Below are 20,237 nucleotides of genomic sequence, written 5' to 3'. Positions count from 1 at the left end.
CTGGTCCTAAGATTTTCCGAAGCCCTTTTTGTTTTAAATCCTTGCCAGAGCCCCAATCGTATAGTGTAGAGGATGCGAAATCTGTCGCAGCCGGTACAATATATTTTCTAGCCAGAGGTAGTGCAGAGTGTAACAGCTTAGCAAACCAACTGCCAAGACCATAGCCAGACATTGACGATCGATCTTTGTAATAGTCCATTCCATTGCCCTGTTGTCTTGGGCCAAGAGTATCAACATAGCAGTCAATATGAGGACAAATGAATACCACTTTTCTATTAGACATCTTGTTGTTGAAAGATGGGTCGAAAATGGCATTTAATCACAGCCAACCCTTTTTTTTACTGCTAGGGGATCACCTAATTCAGTTCTTAGTGTTAACCGACAGATTTCCAAATAGGAAGTATTTAAGGCGATATACTGAAGATGCTTTATATTGTAATGGTGAATATGTTCTGATTGGTTTTTCGTTAAAGAACTGGTAGGAGGGGAACATTGCTATTGCCAACCCGGGATGTTTCAACAAATGAAGCGTAGAGAAATATACAAGTGTCCATGGAGAAGGCAGGCGGGTAGTGAGCAAAAAAAATTAGTGTTTCCGTCACTTTTACCATTGATTACATTGAGCTTAAGGCCTTGAACATCTTTTAGATTATCATTGAAAATAACCTTTTCATCGGCAATGGGTGAACTAATATAGATCTTGCCCTCCTCCTTTGAATAGTTGAAATGAAAGGCTCCTTTTTACGAGCAGAAATTCTTTTATTGTTAGAACGACATAAATCATTCAAACAGATGAATTCTTCGTTGGGTAATTCAATATATGGATAATTCATCCAATTGATCTTTTGATTTTGTCCTTGATCAACCGGGGTTGGTGGCCAATCATTGGGTCTAATTTTTATATCATATTTGCGATCCTTTCTCAAGATATCATATATATTTTTGAGAATACAGTCGACATGAGCCACTTCATACTTTCCATCGCCGAATTTGATGGTGGGAGGGAGTTATGTCCAAAAATCACTTGTTTTATTCAAATCATTATAGAGAGGATCGGAAACATTGGATATGAATGTCACATAAAAATCATTGGGCATTGTTAATGTCTTCAACTGCAACCCACGAATCAAAATCAGAGTTGTATCCTAGCCAGCGAACAAGCAACTGTCTCTTGCCCTTGCGAGTATGACTCTTTAATATCTTTTCAATTTGATAAATTTCACTAGTGTTTCTAACTTTTTGCAGTTCGTATTCATAAAAACCGCCGAGAATCTCATTATCTTTGGTGTCTCTGAGTTGATCTGTCGTGGGTGTAGTGTCTAGGATTTTGGAACTTTAAAAAGTTCAGTGCTCCATAAATAATTCCCCTTTTCAAATATATTGGTGGTTCGAAAATATTAATTCGAACAGTATCACTAACATTGAATTTCTTCTTCACAATTTTTTTTTTCGCTTTCACTGGAATATTGCTTTAGAAAAGAATCAAATATATCTTCACTGCAATGAACTTCCCGAAGGCTAAATTTGGACAGGAATCGATGTGGTCCTCGGTTGTATATTTACATAATTTTGTCTAAATCATGAATAAAAGCAGCAGTATTTTTCAGCGTACAATATCTTGAAATTAATAGACGAATCGTTCTTATCAATCCTTCAGCCTATGCAGCCTTTATCGGGCTGTGACTATGATAGAGCTTTGTATTATATTTCAATAGAACCTTTTGTATATGAGGATTAACAAATATCGTTAACGCGATCTGATTGAATTCTTTTATGGCAATCCTGTTCAAAAACAATTTCTAAAGCATGCTCAACTTCATCCCCTCTGTTTGATCTGAATAGAATGGCATAGGTATAGCAAATAAAGATACTGATTGCAAATATAATATATTTTCATGTTGCATGGTGACGCCGTTGAATCACGTCTAAATTTAAAAGATCAGTTTTCATTATATGCAGAGGGAAAAGGCTTTAGTTTGTCGATATTGCTTGCCACAAAGCCTGCAATTCTTATGCAGTGTATAACTCGGTTCATTTTATAGATACTCTTTTGATTTTTTTAATGTGCTGCCATTTATGTCAGAGACAACTTTAGAAAGGGTTGTGGGGGAACTTAGACTTCCCGCTTCACCGATATTTTCATAGACATGTTTCAGAACTTCATCCATTTTGAACGCAAATACGTAGTGTAATGTCCACTCCGCTTTTGCAAACTGGAGGGTGAATCAAAACGTCTTCGCTTTTGTCTATCAGCCACTGTTGTTATAAAATAATTGCTGCTGGTGCTGCTGCAAGTATTTTCCAATATTGAATTAAAATCTTCTTCTTTTTTAAATAGTGTTGGCGTTGTTGGAGGACTATATTCTCTTAGTTTCTATAGAATTTGCTTATTGCCAATAAGACTTTGGGGGAAGTTTGATGTATTTAGAAGGGTATATAGATTATCGTCAAATGATAAAAGTACTTTTCGATTCGTAACCATATCACAAATTAAATCAACTAGATTATAGCTTTTTCCCTGAATTATAATTCGTTTCCCTGTGCTATCGACCTGAACTTGATGATCATCACCACCACTTTCCAACATGAGATATGCTAATACTCTTTTACTCTGTTCTCGATAGGTCACTGGCTATTGGTTTCCAATTGATGTCAATATGGAATTCAATTCCTTCTCCTTTGATTATGCAAAATTTTGAGGAGATGTTTCCTGTTTAGAGGGATCTATGACGGCGACGGTGGCGGGTCTCTCACGATAAGGTCTATGTTTGTCCACACACCGCAATGCATCTTGAAGTAAAGCTTGCTTTTTATCATCGGCAATATTTTCATCATTAATGAATTTGCCTAAATTGTCTTCAAAATGTTCCAAGGGGGAGAGGACAAATTCTATTGGCGTCAATTTATACGGTTTAGCCATCTAGAGAAAACTATTTACAAGTCCTGCAATTATTGGTGGTAAAAGCGTAAAAAAGCTACCGCCCGCTTGAATGAGACGTTTTCTTTAAAAAAGTGTTCCTTTGTTTTTGCAAGCCAAGGCACGTACAGTTGAACAATGTTGCTTTGTCTGTTGTCTAACACCTTCTGGCAACTGTACATTACCCTCAGTTAAATTTAAACAAAGTTCAGATAATAGATTAATAAATTCATTGTCAACACCATGTTTGAGCATGACCTTCCTGAGTGGTGGTTTTGAAGAGCCTAAAACCGAAAATAAATGCTGTTGTTCGTGTAGTTTCTTCAGTGTCATGATGCCAACTAATAGCTTTTTCTACTGTTCACCGGAAGGTATACAGTAATTTCTTTGTCGAAAATATCTGTGACTGCACGTAGATCCTCTGGTGCATTCTCATTAAGATCTAGCACAATGTATCCGTAGGGCTCATTTGTTGCCTGAGTGTACGCTGACAGCAGAAATTTTGGAGCATCTGGATATATTAGCTTATTGAGAGCTATTAGCGAGCTAGAATCACTAACAACTCGGTAAATAATATAGATGGTGCAATTCAAAGCAAGGGTTCTCATAGATTTGCTCTGATGAAACAGATTGTGTAGAACTAGGGTTATGGAAATGTGTTCATGATCAGGGCAAACGGTAAACAGTTGTAGCATTTCCTTTGAGAACTATTCAATTGATTCAGCCGAATCATCAATAATCAGCAATGAGTTTGGTTCAATACTATTGAAACCATCAAGTCCTCGTATGAATTGTCTTGGCACGTATGTGGCAATAGCTCTTATTTGTTGGTAGAATTCCTTCCAGATGCTATAACAATAAAAAATTTAATGTGGTTTTTCCAAAAACGTTTTATTACAATTTTGAATTATTTTAGCTAAAAGTGTCGTTTTCCCAGACATTGATGGGCCACACAGAAACGACCTAAATGGGGTTTTAAATTGATACATACTGCTGCTGCTGTTGACAACCGTCGGACTACAACTAACTGTAAACCATATTTGTCTAATGAATAAATAATAATTGTCCCATAGATCTATCCAGTACAAGAACAACAAAAACAATATTTCATTCATTTATTAACATTAACACTTTTCTGTACAGCATGAATAGCACACACTATTTGTTCAACAAAACCAATAGCAACAATAGCATTTATTAACATCAAAACTTTTCTGTACAGCATGAATAGCACACACTATTCGTCATTTATTAACAAAAACACTTTTTTGTAGAGCAAGAATAACAATATTTATTAACAACAGCACTATTGTACAGCAACAACATTTTCATTTATTGACAAAAAACACTTTTTTTTACAGCAAGAACAATAATAGTACACACTATTTTGTACAACAACATTTTTTATTTATTGACAAAAACACTTTTTGTACAGCAAGAACATCAACAACTTAAAATACAACAAGAATATCACACACTATTTGTACAATAAGAACAATATTTTTCGCTTTTTGACATAAAAAAAACTTACAACAATAACAATAGCGGCACAGTTGAACAAATTTCTATGAATTTAAAGGATGTGAATACCCTCCAGCCCCGGGGGCCACGGGCCGTAGGCCAGCCGCAGGCGGCAGCCTCGGACCAAAGGCCGGCCGCGGGTGGGACCCCCCATCCCCCGGGGATCGCATTGAAAGTGGGAAAAACTGTATACAATAGCCGCTACTGCATTTGAGCATTTAAGTTAATTTATCAGGTTAGGTTAGGTTGTACTTTTTGAACATATAAGTTAATTTATCAGGTTAGGTTAGGTTAATTTATCCAGACCGAGTTGGTTGCGATAGTCTACACAGTCAACCTGGTCTGAAATTCGATAGTGGCCGTGGGGGAGTGCTTTTACACCATCCTCGAGCACAAAGACTTTGTCAGATATGCAAGACATGGCATTCTTTTCAACTCTAAAAGTATAATTTTTATGCTGCAGAGAGTGAAATGCAAGCACTTGTGCTCTTGGCACTTGACAACTATCTACACAGTTTTGTAGACACTCATGTTGAAATTATTTTTTACAAAATGTTTAGGCACCCCTTTACACGCTTGCTTTACATCTATGTCGTGTGTTTCTACACAATAAACTTTAGGACCGAGGGACACCCCATTGGATATTAAATCGCTCCCCGTCTCTGATTTCAACATTAGTAGCTGATTGGGAGCTAACGTTTCACCAACTCGGGGTAGAGAGACGCATTCCAATTAGGGAAACCCATCCACGAGTTAATGTGCACCCCTTTTTCTAAATCATTTAATAAATCCCCGGTTTTAACTTTTAACAGCAGAGATTCTGTGTCCCCATAATAAACTTGAACCTCCCCCTCTTTTGGCCATTGTACCTTGCACACATTGTAAAAAAACGATAGCATGAGCTTTTTGGAAATTTCCAGTACTGAACTACCTCCTGCTATATTCTTTTGAGCACAACATTTCTCTTTTTCCTGCGTAGAAGAACCATATTCGACTCTATGCTCGTGAACGATGTAAAGTTGGGGTCAGCTATAAATTTTCCACATTTGGGGGGCGTGTTACGACGCCACAACATGATCTCTTTTCTGCGTTTTCACACATTTTGCCAAACGCAGAATTTTAACTAACCTTCTATATTTCCTTTTCAACTTTACTTTTTGCCTGAGAGCGTTTATCGACAAAGGTTTCGATAAACGTCTTGAAGTATGGTTTCTGACTGAATTGCAGGGCCCTAGTTATTTTTGTGATCTTGAAACCATTGTTCACCATCCAACGCAATAGCATATGGTGAACAACGATATACTGTTTAGGGTCTAGGTCTGTAATCAGTTTCTGCTTGGAGGGGGTCCAGTGCATGCCCATATCATCAACCAATGATCGATTGTATGGGCTCAGCGATTCCTTGGTCACTGGTCGATTAACACAAGGGAATACAAAATCCTTGACAGAATCATGAAGTTCTAATGGTATGTGCCCGTCAATTTCAAAGAACCAGCCTTGTGGCCCATTGACCTTGACAGTGTGAATGTCAGGGATCTCACAAGAATTCTCAAGCCATTTATAGTTTCCACACGGCAAAGAGTAGTGAGACATTGCCGAGGGGTATAATGAGTTCATGTCAAGGAAAACTGCATTTGACTTTAGACCAGTGTCTTGTCCACTTGGATCTGTTGTTAAAACGAGATCTCCATGAAAAATATACCCCCCCCCTCCTCGATCTTTCTACAAAAAGGTGTTGATCTACATCAGCGATAAACCCTATTTCTTCCCTACTAATTTTTAAAATCAAGTCCATCACCAAATTTGGTTTGGAAAAATAATAACTTATATCTAATCCAAATTCTGAATAAATTTGGTCTGTGTTCTTACAGACAATATCTAAAAGAGTGAGTACATCACTGGCCAAGTACAGTCTACAGTAATCCCACCCATTTTAACAATTTCCCTTAGCCCAAACTCTCTCGGCAAATTCATATTCCTCGGCAGTGCATTCACTATTGGTAAGTGAATTATAGAAAGCTTCAATTGGAGGCAGTTTCACCTCACTTAACCGAGCACCAGAACAGTAATCGTCATATGCATATACGCCTTTACAAGTCAGTTGGTCTTACATTCCATTGTCTGGAAAGCGCTGTTTAAGCAAATGGAAACTATCGAAATTGTCCATTGTCCGCACTTGAATCAATTGACTCAAAGCCTTGGGGAAAAAACTAAATGAATATAAAAACCGGATTTTATTCCAGCACGTATGCCCATTATCCTCCGGCTGCCATTTCAACTCGAGCAGCACCAGCTTCTCGGCTGTTCAAATTCTATAAATACGTCAATGAGTTCTTCTTCTTCAACTGATGAGGGGGGAGACAAGGAATATGGAACCAATACAATCTATAAAAGAAAATAGCTTATTTTCAAAGTGTCTAAATCACCATATTTTTAAAATTGGATTATTATTGATGTATTATTTAAAACACGCTTAGTAGTAGTAGTAGTAGTAGTAGTAGTAGTAGCATTTGTTTATTTCACTACTCTAACTACTCTATATATCCTGAAAGTTCCAATTTCCATCTTAATAAAAGATATTTACAATCTAAAACATGACATAGTAGGTTTGGATTTTGTTCAAACAACCCCCAAAATTTTTTTATTAATACTCTTGATCTGTTTTGGAAAAAAACCGGCGTCTTTACTTGGTTTGAAATGTATGGCATATGCATTTCAGGTCAAAATACATGGACTTGATATACAACTCATTCCGATAGAAAGTTGGTTTTATGATATTCGTAGAAGCAAGATTAACCATTCGTTAATAAAGCAGTTTATATCACAAAGATTTTGCTACTTACTATGGGAAATTTTGACTGGAATATAGTGCCTTTTTTGGCTTCGCTAACCTAATTCATGAGAATTCACCAGGCTGAATGCATGCAATAATTAAACAATTCAAAGGGAGAACGTTTTATTTTATCAGGTTGAAAAAATAGCGAAAAAATGTCTTTTATTGTCTCTGACTAGGGTTTTCTGTGTTGGAAAATGGTCAGAAGAAAGGCCTAAAAAAGTTGAAAAAAATAGCTAGATACTTTTACAGCTAGGTAGAAACTAGAGGTAAAAATGCTTACATCTCCAAATTCTGGCTGCATTCGAGTGCCGGTTGGTTCTGGCAAAGCATGTCGGAGGATGGACGGGGCGGTGACGTCACGCACTTGTGCAACTGGGTCAGCAATGTCAGTGGGATATGCAGATGCGGCAGCGATGTCACTGGCTTGCACAGATGAGCCGGCGGGTTTCACCATCGTGTGAGCAGCCAACCACTCTTTCTTTAATTTTCTGCCAGGCTGCATTGGTGTCTGATCGGATTGGACTGTGGCAGGCAGCGCTGGTTTAGAACGGATGTGGGTGGCTCTGGATGGGCCAGCCATCTCCAGCTGTTTCATAGAAGATGCATCCTTACCCCTATCCCTCTTACTGGGAGGAGGAGGGCATTTCTCATAGTTGTCCTCAAAAAGAGGAAATAAATAAGTATAAAATAAGGACTCCCTGTTAGAGAAGAAAAATTAGTATCTCCTTCTACGGAATTTATTGTGAGGAGTAATTTTCTATCCAAAGCATCTGCCACTGTCCCAGCCAAGCCCCTCGCCCTTTTTCAGCAAAGCAAAAAGTAAAATTTGTGAGGAAGAAGCTAGACTTAGAAATCAAACGTTTTTATTACACAACTTGTGAGAAATAAACCTTTGCAATCAGTAGTCTGTAGACTTAGGATAGAAATCAATGTTTCTATTTTTTACCATTTAGAAAATAAAACGACATATAATTTAAAGCAAAAAAGAGCTAAGGTGTGTTTAAAGTTAAAAAAAACTAGCAGTATTCTTTAGGGCCAAAGGTGTATCAAATCCAGGCCAATGATTTAAAATCTAGATCTCAAGATAGGCAGCCATAAATATAGCAGTCAAAATCTAGTATAATTAAAAGCTAACCAAACACTAAACTTAAGAGTTGCATGTGGGAAAGGCTAAATTATTTTTCTTGTCAAAGGGTGCACATGTCTGTACAATAAATCCATCCCCTTACTTTTCACACGAAGAAAGAGTTTGTTTCACCTTACAACGAAGTTGTTAGAAGCGAGGCTTTAACTCAGGCACAGCCCCTTCCTCCCTTTCCCCTCCCCGATATAAACACTGAGTACTCAAAATGGAAGACAAATTTCCATATGAAAATATTTATCATAAGCAACAGCTACCCCTCTCCCCCTAGCAATTCATAAGATTTACTGTAGAAAGATATATCGCTAATTTGACTGGAAAAAAGTATCTTTTTCTGTGAAACCATTGTAATGTTTAAGCTTAATACGACGACTGTAATTGAGTTACACGGGATGTGCATTTGATGGGATGCAATAATTACCCCTATTTAAATCATTACGGAAAGGATAAAAGTCAAGTTAACGGCTTAATGTCATAAGGGGATCAATATACCTAAGACGGATGTAATTTGTCACTTTTGCTACAATACAGAAAGCATTGAAAATTGTATATATTTGTCGAAAAAGGGAATTATTTCCAATGAAAGAATTAAAATCGTTGACAGTGGGGGTTTACATGGTACAAAAAGAGCGTAAATTACGCTTTCTAACGACTATAAACATCACTTTGTGGATATTTTTTTGTATTTGGGGGGGGGGGTACACCCTGAATTTGAATATACTGGAGGGGGACTACAAAAATGATTTTATTTGGAAAAACATAAGAAAATTTACTAAACAGAACTCTCAGTATAAATCTGTGTAACTAAAGCTTCCAAATCAACAATAAATGTTGTTCTCTCAATGATGTCTTGAGACTGTATGATACTTCAAGCTCAACGCATGTCCATTATAAACAAAATCTCAAGGGCGAATTGTGATGTAAGGGAAACCTTGCGTAACTCTCTGATTGACCTAGAAAGAGACACATGATCCTTTTCCCTTAGAATCGATAATTCCCCGTCGATTATTCAAATCAATTTTTCATATAACTACTTCCCCTTTGTGGATCAATACACTTAGAAACATCCCCTGATTGGCCTAGACAGAGACACGTGGTCCTGTCCCGTTAGAATCGATAATTCCCCGTCGATTATGTAAATTAATTTCTCGGAAACCTAGTCCCCTTCGTGGATCAATAAACCATGAATAGAATAAATTATGTACGTACAGTAGTCATTAGGTCCCTCCTACTATTGGTTAGTTCAGCATCCCTCACAAAAAAACCTGTTAGTTTCAACATCACACACGAAGCTGTTCCTAAGATGTTGTTGTTACACCCTTTTGACAACTTGCATAGAGAGGGCGTTTTCTCATTCAGTTTATTTCCCCTCTCAAGTGCCTTGAAAATTTTACCTTCATGTCCTTAGACATAGTTGCAATAGTAGTCACGATTTCTAGCCGATTGTTTAATATCCTGATTGATTTTACATTATTTGCAAAGTAAGTGTAAGACATTTCTGCACGTCACTTACCCTACAAATGACCTGTGTGTCATCTATAGTGACGTTTGGCTATGCTAACCAGAAGGGAACAAAAGAAAAACAAACAAATAACGAGGACAAGAAGATCACCTAAATGGGCTGCAGCTTTTTAGGTTGCCAACGCAATAGAAGAGAGAAATGATGGCACAAAGGAAATGCGTTAAGACGTTTTATTTTGGGCGTAGTAATTTAGAGTATTTGTAAATATGTCAATTTTTATTATTATGTTATTTTGAAGCAATGAGAAAACTCTCTCATTAGACTTTGTGACTGATCTTGGAAAACTCGCCCTTAAAAGAAATAATGAAGGCAGCCAGTATTCTGATTTCACTCTGTGCTTCAACTGTTTTACTGCAAGGTATTTATGCTAAATTTTAAGTCTGACAAGTGCTAAATATGATCATGACTAGGTTTAAAAAATATTACTTTTCTTATGACTCTTCTCTATTAGAAAGCATAATGTTTTCTGGACTAAAACTTCATTCTTTTCCTATATTAATTTAAAAGACTTTTTCCACAAAAAAAGTTTTTCAAAGAAAAGTAAAGAGCTCCATTAAGCCAAGAATGTGCAAAATAAAGTCAAATAATCTTCCAAGCATAAAACTACCACAAATCACTATAAATCAATAAATGAAATTCAAAACCAACAGAGATTACAATAAATAGCCGATTCAAATTCAGAACAATCAATAATACCATGAGTAGGGCTGATAACCCCTATGCCTTCTTAAGACCAGAACACAATTTGCGCTTTACTGAAAAAAAAATGACTTTGGATTGTCAGTTTAATTGCCATATACTGATATTTATTCCTTAAAGTTCGACAATTTTCTAGTTATGAGAGTAAGAAAAGTGAAAATATTGCAAACGTATTTTGTTTATTTTTGCTCGTTTTGAGTTTGACTCGGTTATTTATTGTAATTTCTGTTCGTTTTGAGATTCAAGCATTAATTGATAGTGATTTGTGGTAGTTTTACGCTTGAAAGATTATTTAACTTTGTTTTTGCTCATTCTGGGCTTAATGGAGCTCTTTATTTTTCTTTGAAAACTTTTTTTGTGGGAACAAATTTCTAAATTAATTTCAGTTTGTTTCTTATTTACATAATCTTTTATATGGAAAAAATTATATTTTATATCTTCTCAGTTTGTTTCTGTAGGAATCCATAGTATGGGCTGTTATTTGTACGTTGGAGAAAGTTTTTAACAATTTTTAATCCTGCCACAAACAGTATTTTTTAATTTAATTTTATAGCTTCTGAAGTTGACCTGCAAAATAAAACTTATTATCACTGCCAAAACATTCTATCTATGCTTTTTGACAACCTGGATATACTTACAGAAACAGAAGAGCAGAAACAGAAATAGTAATATCCCCAAAAGTTTCAACTTAGTACCCCAATTTTTCTTGATATATCACTGAGGTGTCTTATTGGCAACCATAAACACAATACCTTTTGATTTTTTTTTAAAGCAACATTTAGTTTTAAATCATAATTGCACAATTATATAATTGTAGGGGTTTGATATGCCTAATATCCCTAAAGACATAGTTGCTGGACCGTTCTACTATGCTGAAAAAAATGGCTGTCTCAAAGTTTTAACTAGATGCGTTTGGAAATATTATGGGCTTGAGAGAAGGGCTGCTTGCCCTCGAATCTCTTGTTACTCTTAAAAAGGCACTGGAACTTTTAATTTTGAATTGAATTAGCTCTAAAAGTTTCAATGATATTTCCAGCTATTATAGAGTGGTTCTTCCTATGATATTGGTTATATGCTCTTTTGAAAACCTGCATGCATACAGTTTTTTCCTTTAATTGAAACTTCTAAACGCTCCCCATGAGTTTTATCTTTATATTTTTAGCTTCATTAGTTACATTAACTGTAGTGGTTGTATTGAAAGTAAATATAGTGCCTTCTGGCTAGTTCAAAATTTCCCAATACTTAACCTTAAAGGTCTAAATTAATAACATAAGTTAATATAATATAAGTTGACAATCTGGGGAAGAGTCTACCGCTCCACCAATATTATAAACCATATCCTGTCTACATGTTGAAAAATAGTATGTGTAAAAATAGTATTGTAATAGACAATGAAATGGCAAGTAAAATAAAATTGGCATTAGCATGTCATATCGCCAAGGAAATGAAAGACAATTCAACGAAAATCAAAGCATAAGTGAACGTTAAGAGTCAAGATAAAACATGATGTATTATTTTTGGAGTGAATTCAAAACATTCAAATTTTTATTACGATATTAATAACATGTAGTATTGTATGTGCCATCGTTTCAATAAAAATAACTTATTGAATTATTTTGTTATGTTTCCAATACTTTCAGGCTAAGCTAGAAACTCCATCATTTAGAATATCTAATCATAAGTCAGAAATGCAAGAACAGGAATTTTTCGACACAGATACTACTACCAGGCGCGCTTCAAATATTTCATTTGCTGCCATCTATTCATTTATAGACATATATGGCAATATTTTTTTACTAATCTAAGTGCTGCCATATATTTCAATTTAGATATAGATGGCAGCAAAACGATTTTTTTACCTTCACCCGGGTGCCTGCAGCCAACGTACAATCACGCCCTTTTTTCAAATAACTGCATTCAAGTTAGGTTCATATAGGTTCACTTAGCTTAGCACACCACGCTAAGTGAACCAAAAGCAACTCATTTATAGTCATAGATGGCAATTTGTTTTACTAAACCAAGTGCTGCCATCTATTTGAATTTATATATAGGCTAAGTTAGGCTTAGGAATGTAGTAAGTTTGCCAGCACGTTTCAGTAATCCATGACAGGAGTCATTTCTTGAGTTTCTTCATCTTTCTTCTGATTTCCTTATCAATTTCTGTATGATCTCATCCTAAATAGGTATTGGGATGTATATCAGGTGCTCTTTAGTACTGGTGTCAAAAGTGATCAGAGGCCATCTAGTCCTCCCCCCACACTGTTTACCTCAAAATGCATCCGATCAAAATTTTAGAAAAGAATTTTGGTCAAAATAGTCCAAATATCAGATAGCAAAAACTTTGAGGTCAACACAACACCCCGAGTCCAGGGCAAGGGCTGCAAGCTATTGACTTGGGGGTATTCAAAACTTCTATGGAAGAAGTGGTTGTATAAGCTTTGGAGGGGGCTCAAATGATTAGAAATTGAAAGTTCTCGTTCTTTTTTTAAGAGTCAAAAGCTATCGTATGGAAAAAGACCCCCCACCCAGTTTTCCCCAAAAGCATCCAATCTCATTTCTTAGATATTCATTTTGTTCAAAATAGACCAAAGATCATATAACAAAAATTCCGGCGTTGACATAAACCCCCAAAACCCGTGGACAAGCGTTGTAAGGTACGGCCGGGAGGCATATAAAGTCTTTATGGAAGGGGTGAACATAAGCTTTGGAGGGGCTCATTCCATTGAAACCTGAAATTTCTAGTTCCCTTTTTTAGAGTCGAAAGCGAAAGGAGGGCAGCTGACCCACCTTCACTTTTTCTTTGCCCCAAATACATCCAATTTAATTTTTAAGATAGCTATATTGTTGAAAATAGAACAAGATAAAAAAAATTTCCGAGGTCAAAATAACCACCCAAAGCCCGGGGCAAGTATTTAGAGTTATTCCCCAGACGCCTATAAATTTTTATGTAAGGGGTGGTCGTATTAACTTCGGAGGGTGTTCATTTGATTAGAATTTTAAAAATATAGTTCCATGTTTAAGAAGCAAAAGTGATCGGAGGGCAAGTAAAGGCCACGAGTCTTCTATGTCTTATTATTTTTTCCCCGAGGCACTTCATATTGAGGGGTGGTCGTATGAACTTCAGAGGGGGCTCAATCGATTGGGAATTGAAATTTTTACTACCCTTTGTAAGAGTCAAGAGTGATTGGAGCGCAGCTAGCTTCCCCCCCTCCCTGCAAACACACTTTTCCCCAAATGCATCCGATAGAAAACTTTAAATAGACATTTTTATAAAAATAACTCTAAGATCAAATAACAAAACTCTCTGGTCAACAACCCCCCCCCCCCGAACCCAGAAGTAAGTGTTGTAAGTTATGCCCGGGGGTAGTGTTGTTACGGGTAAAATTAGTCACGGTAAAATTGGATATTTTACGTATTTTACTGTAATTTTCCGGACCCCCGTAAAATTGGTACTTTACCTATTTTACGTAATTAATGTGTTTTATGTAATTTAAGTATTTTACCTATTTTACCGGTATTTTACGAATTTTACCGCAATTTTACATATTTTACTGACATATTTTACGACGCCTTGCAATTTTCAGAGCACAAAAGATGGCGATAAGGCTTGCAGAAAAAGGATTGAATACGATTTTGTTTTGTGTATAGCTGTTCCGCGATTTAAAAAGCCGTCTGTCTGATTTAGGTCTCTTATTATCAGAAGGATAAAAGATATTATAGAACAGGTAAATATAATTTTCAAATGGTGAAATATTTGTTGAAATAAAATTACATTAGTTCTGTGAACTGGTAAAGAAAGAAAGGGCTGCAATCAGGATGGACATATAACAAGCAAGAAAAAAAACTAAATAACTAACCTTGTGATTTAGCTCAGACTAAGCAGAAGAAAGACTGAATTAAACAAACCAGAAAACCAAGCCAGAATTATTAAATGACTATTGACCAACAAGATTGGACAAGAATTCTTTGATTAGTGATTAACTCAGCTTGTCTACTGACCTAATTTTCATTAATAGTGTGGTCAGATGATCTCAATTTAAACAGAAGAAAAATGTTATTTGAATCCTTTAATTTTATGTTATTGTAAATTTGGTTTATGGGAATATCTCCAGTATCTCTATTCAAAGCAAGGTCTCTATTTATGTTTTTCTTTTTTATTTCAATTGCCTTCCTAAAAGAATGTTTGAAGCCATTTGCTTCATATATTAAAGTTACCTCATCAAAGTAAATTACTTGTTCTGGATTTTCAACAATATGGAGAGCCAAAGCAGATTCAATATCTTCATTTTTATTTTAAATTTCACATCTCCGAGAAATCTTGTATTCATGCCGTCTTTTTCCCAGTAGCCACCGTTTACCCTCCCTCCTGGAAAATACACCTACGGAAAATTCCCCCTCCTCCAAGGAAAATTCCTCCTTATTTTCCCCTTGGATAACTTCAGATTTTCATTAGAAGGGAAATTGAAAATTCTACTCTCATGTTTAAGTCAGGGGCAATCGTATTGCATTACCTAAGGGAGAGACGATGGGAGGGTGGAGGTAGAAATTGATATATAAATTTTAGGGCTTTATCCAGGACTTTTATGTTTTTCTGCGGCGGAGGGGGGCTTCAGAACAGGCACGGTCACCTGAACCAGAATCTCGGTCTGAAGAAGAGGAGCTAGATTTGCAAGCAATTCCTGTTAAAGACGGTCTTAATGACTATGAAAGTGACTGAATTTACCGCTATTATTACCCAGTGCTTAGTTAATCATAGTCATCAAAATGTTAAAAACTTCTTTTTTACTTGTATTTGTTACTTTTATAAATAAATAAAAAATAACATGTTTATGATATGAGGAATGGGGCTGAATGTGGTTATTTAAATATGCAAGGTAACATTTCTTAGGTTTAAATGCAGAAAAAAATTACTAATATGATTTTACTCTTAAATAATGGTTAACTTGATTTATTTATTATATACATATATATATATATATATATATATATATATATATATATATATATATATATATATATATATATATATATATATATATATATATATATATATATATATATATATATATATATATATATATATATATATATATATATATATATATATATATATATATATATATATATATATATATATATATATATATATATATATATATATATATATATATATATATATATATATATATATATATATATATATATATATATATATATATATATATATATATATATATATATATATATATATATATATATATATATATATATATATATATATATATATATATATATATATATATATATATATATATATATATATATATATATACACCTCAAATATCTTCTTTTTCTCAAAATTTTCTGATGGTCATTTTATTAAAAATAGTTCAAAGATTAGATAACAAAAACTCCAGAGACGATACAGCCCCTAGAACCCTGGGGCAAGTTTTTTAAGATATGCCCCGGGGGCATATAAGGTCTTATGGAAGGGGTGCTCTTATAGACTTTGGAGGAGGCGTATTTGATTTTAAACTGAAATTTTTGGTTCCTTTTTAAGAGTCAGGAGTAATCGGAGGGCAACTAGCCCCCCGCCCTCTTTCCACCAAAAGTATTGGATCGAAACTATGAAAGAGCCCTTTTGTTCAAAATAGCCCAAACGTTAACTAACCTAAAAATAGCCCAAATATAAATATATATAATATATATATATATATATATATATATATATATATATATATATATATATATATATATATATATATATATATATATATATATATATATATATATATATATATATATATATATATATATATATATATATATTTATATATATATATATAAACAAGGAGGAAATACCCTTTTCCAAAGGGTGGTTGCATCAAACCTAACCTGCAAACATGACATCAAGAAGAAGCTTACATTATCTGAAGTTAGAATACAAGCAACAACAAGAATCAATATATACAAGCCTTTCGTGTTTCAAGTGCCGGGGCCAGGCCTCGGAATCGGCTACATAGTTCTTTTTTCTTAACACTGGCACATTGACATATCTGGCCGAAAAATGATCTTAACAGGTCACAACTTTATGGAATAATTTGTATTTTCCCAGAGCGGTGGAATCAAACCTATGGCGACACCATGGTATCATGGTTAACATTTACTGTAGTTAGAAGACAAGCAACAAGAAAAATCCATATATGTAAGCCTGCTGTGTAGCCGTGGCGGGGGCCGGTGGTGTTCCGGCTTGTCTGTTTAAACAAGCAATAATTGTATACGTGGGTATGAATGCATTAATATCGAAATCAACTTCGTATTTTTTGGTAATATTGGTATCCTGGGGTTTTCCAGCCTAAAAGACGATCAATATAGGTCACAAGTGTTAGATAATTCCTTAAGAGCCTGAATTTTTGGTGAAAATCTAGCGAGTGACGTCATATTTATGAGTACATTTCAAGAGCATACGCACTTCATATTTGCCTCAGTAGTGGTTGTATCGAATTGAGTGTCTATGGTGCAGACAAAATAACACAAGAAACATAGCTAAGCATGAAGTACCAAATGTAATGACTCTTTTTGCAAAGCTCAAACGAGGAAGATGATGACGATGATGTTCAAATCATTGAACCAGATGTAATATATCTAAAGACGGTTGAAGTCATCGACTTAACTAAAGAATAGTTTGTTTTGTTTTTTTTAATGAAATGGTGGTTTGATCAATTATAGTATAATAGCTTATACTTTACCTAACGAAAATAAATGGATTAGAGTTATAAACATGTTAATAGCACGAATCTGAGGGAAAACCTACCCCGTCCACGAGATATAGGACAAAAAGTTCTAAGATTACTAACTGGTTTTATTGATGCATCATCACTCATATTGTTAGTCTTTTTATTTGAAATAATTTTTTCCTTCTCAAGCACTGTTGAACTAATGATATCACAATGATTTTTAAGGACATTATATTTCAATTCTCGAATCTGCAATTAACTTAGTTATGGCCCACATGTATGTGTATCAGAATCTATCAGAATTCGTTGCAAAACGTACTGACCATCACTGAAGGTCAGAGTAAGCACTACTTTAAGAGTTCATTGCTCCTCCAAGTGCCTTAGAAAACGACCTTGGCTAGAGAGTGGGTGCTAACTCTGTGAAAAAGCATAGCGCCGGTGTAATTAATTATGCACTTTCTGCTAAAAGGATTAAAAAATAATAAGGGTCCAGGTGCTGATAGGGTTGTAAATGAGTTTCTTAAATATGGTGGCTCTGAGGTTAGAAATAAGTTACTGAAGATTATGAATATGATTTTTGAAAAACGGGAAGTACCTAATGATTTTAGGAAAATCTTAATAAAGCCACTTTATAAGAAAGGCGATAAAAGTGAGTGTGGTAATTATCGAGGGATTAGTCTGGTCTCTGTAGGTAGTAGATTACTTAGTAATATGATACTTTTTCGACTGAGAGATACCGTGGACAAAGCTTTAAGAGAAGAACAGTGCGGTTTTAGAAAAGGTAGAGGATGTGTCGACCAAATTTTCACTCTTAGGTTAATAATTGAGAAGTCCCTGAGTTTTTAAACACCTTTGGTCCTCAGTCTTATAGATTATGAGCAAGCGTTCGATTCTGTTGATAGAAGAGCTTTAGCAAAGATTTTATCCTTGTATGGTATACCAGACAAATACATTAAAGTGATTAGTGCTATGTACGAGAATAACACTGCTGTTTTTAAGGTAGGAAATGAGGTTAGCAGCTAATTTTGTATTAAATCAGGAGTTAAGCAGGGTTGTGTTCTATCCCCCTTTATATCGATTATTTTGATGGAATTTGTCTTAAGGAGCACAGGAAAGGCAATGGGAGACCATGGAATCAAATGGGGAGCAAGAAATCTTCTGGAATTTAATCATGCTGGTGATATAATCATCCTAGATGAAAATGTGAGCAAAATCAATGAAGTTCTAGATGATTTGCGTGTTCAGGGTGCTAGAATAGGGTTGAAAATTAATGTTAAGAAGACTAAGTCACTAAGGCTAGGAATAAGTGAAGATGATAAGGTGAAGTTGAGTAATGAAAAGATTGATCAGGTGGACAGCTTTACTTACCTTGGTAGTATTATTAGTAACGATGGTGGAAGCAGTGAAGATGTCTAAAGTAGAATAGCCAAGGCTCAGGGTGTTTTTTCACAGTTAAAAAAAGTTTGGAAGAATAGGAAGATACGTCTGCAAACCAAAATTTGAATATTATAAGCTACAGTAATGACAGTGGTCAAATATGACTCTGAAACATGGGTTCTTAGAAAAGAGGATCAAGATTTGCTAGATATTTTCTAGAGAAATAGCTTAAAGACTGTTCTGGGTACCCGGCTGACTGATCGTATTTCAAACAACAGGCTTTACGAAAAATGGGGTTCAATAGCGCTCTTTAGGGCTATAATGAAAGAAAGATTGGGGTGGCTAGGGCACGTTGTGCAGATGAAGGATGACAGATTGCCGAAGATTGTTCTTTTCGGCCAACCGTCTAGGGCTAAACAGGAAGTAGGTCGTCCTCGTCTGGGGTTGGAGAACATCATAAAGCAAGATTTAAAGGAAATGGGAACGTCATGGGAGGGTGTAAAAAGGGAGGCTTTGAATAGATTGGGATGGAAGACGAGCGTACGTAGCTGTGTTGGCCTCAGGCGGCGTGGTACTGCGGTGAGTTGTTAGTAGTAGTAGTAGTCGTACCAATTATTGGTTGACTTTGTGTCAGCTTGCTTTAGTTTTTAATATGGCTCTTTAGTAGTAATCAATGTTATACTTTGCTTCCTTTATGTTCCATCCTGTGTTATTTGCGTACGGCACGTTCCCTGGCACCTTTCCATGGCAGATTACCAGACTAGTTATTGCTATTGTTGTCAATAGCATATGAAATTATACAAAACCTACCAGACAGGTTTCTGGGCCAACCAGACAGGTTTTTGGGCCAACCAGACAGCTTTCTTGGCCAACCAGATAGGTTTCTGGGCCAATCAGACAGGTTTCTGGGGTAACTCTAAGTTTCTGGGCCTTTACGTTCCATGGCACCTTTCCATGGCAGATTACCAGACTAGTTATTTGACAGTGTGAAAAACCCATACCTTTGACACTGTATTTACGCGTGAACATTTTAAAAAGCTAATCTGTCTTGGAAATAGTTTGATGTGTTCGGGGAAATTACGTTCCTTGGCGTTTGATTGACATTTGGAAAAAAGGGGTAATTATTGATAGGATAATTTTTTAACATGAAATCTCTGAATAAAATATTTTTGGAGCATGTACTTGACGATGGAGAAAAAGGGTTAAGGTGATTAGCAATTACGAGCGGGGATTCCCACCTGTTCCTAAACATTGCAAAAAAGATAATAATATGATTTGTGAATTTGATCCTATTAAGGTGGAGAAAAAAAGAAAAGGGTTTAGCATTTGCAAATACTTCAATGTGTTGTCAATTTAAAAACCAAAAATATTCAGAATCGAAAATAAACGGGACCTGCCTCAAGGGCAAAGCTCAGCGGCCCCTCCTTTCCCCATTTCTGAGGGCAGGGGAGGGGGGGCTCAATTTTGGAGGGAAAACCAAAAATACT

The 20,237-nt window shown here is 35.5% G+C and overlaps 1 protein-coding gene across 4 annotated transcripts in view; it reads left to right on the top strand.

The window, feature by feature from the left end:
• Window positions 1-20,237, top strand: part of LOC148946945 (uncharacterized) — a 214,158-nt gene that overhangs the window by 64,539 nt on the left and 129,382 nt on the right. For all 4 annotated transcript variants that reach the window (XR_016142407.1, XM_089096753.1, XM_089096751.1 and 1 more), the window contains exon 2: window positions 10,176-10,295. Coding sequence is in view for 3 of the 4 variants with exons in the window: in XM_089096753.1 (XP_088952879.1) it covers window positions 10,241-10,295 (55 nt within the window). In the remaining variant the exon portion in view is untranslated. The remainder of the gene's footprint in view (window positions 1-10,175; window positions 10,296-20,237) is intronic.

The sequence above is a fragment of the Artemia sp. Qi Xiang Cuo genome, chromosome 11, assembly GCF_049724085.1.
Source record: "Artemia sp. Qi Xiang Cuo chromosome 11, ASM4972408v1, whole genome shotgun sequence".
NCBI lineage: Eukaryota > Metazoa > Arthropoda > Branchiopoda > Anostraca > Artemiidae > Artemia > Artemia sp. Qi Xiang Cuo.
Note: the sequence above shows the minus strand (reverse complement) of the source record. Positions and strands in the feature narration are given on the sequence as shown.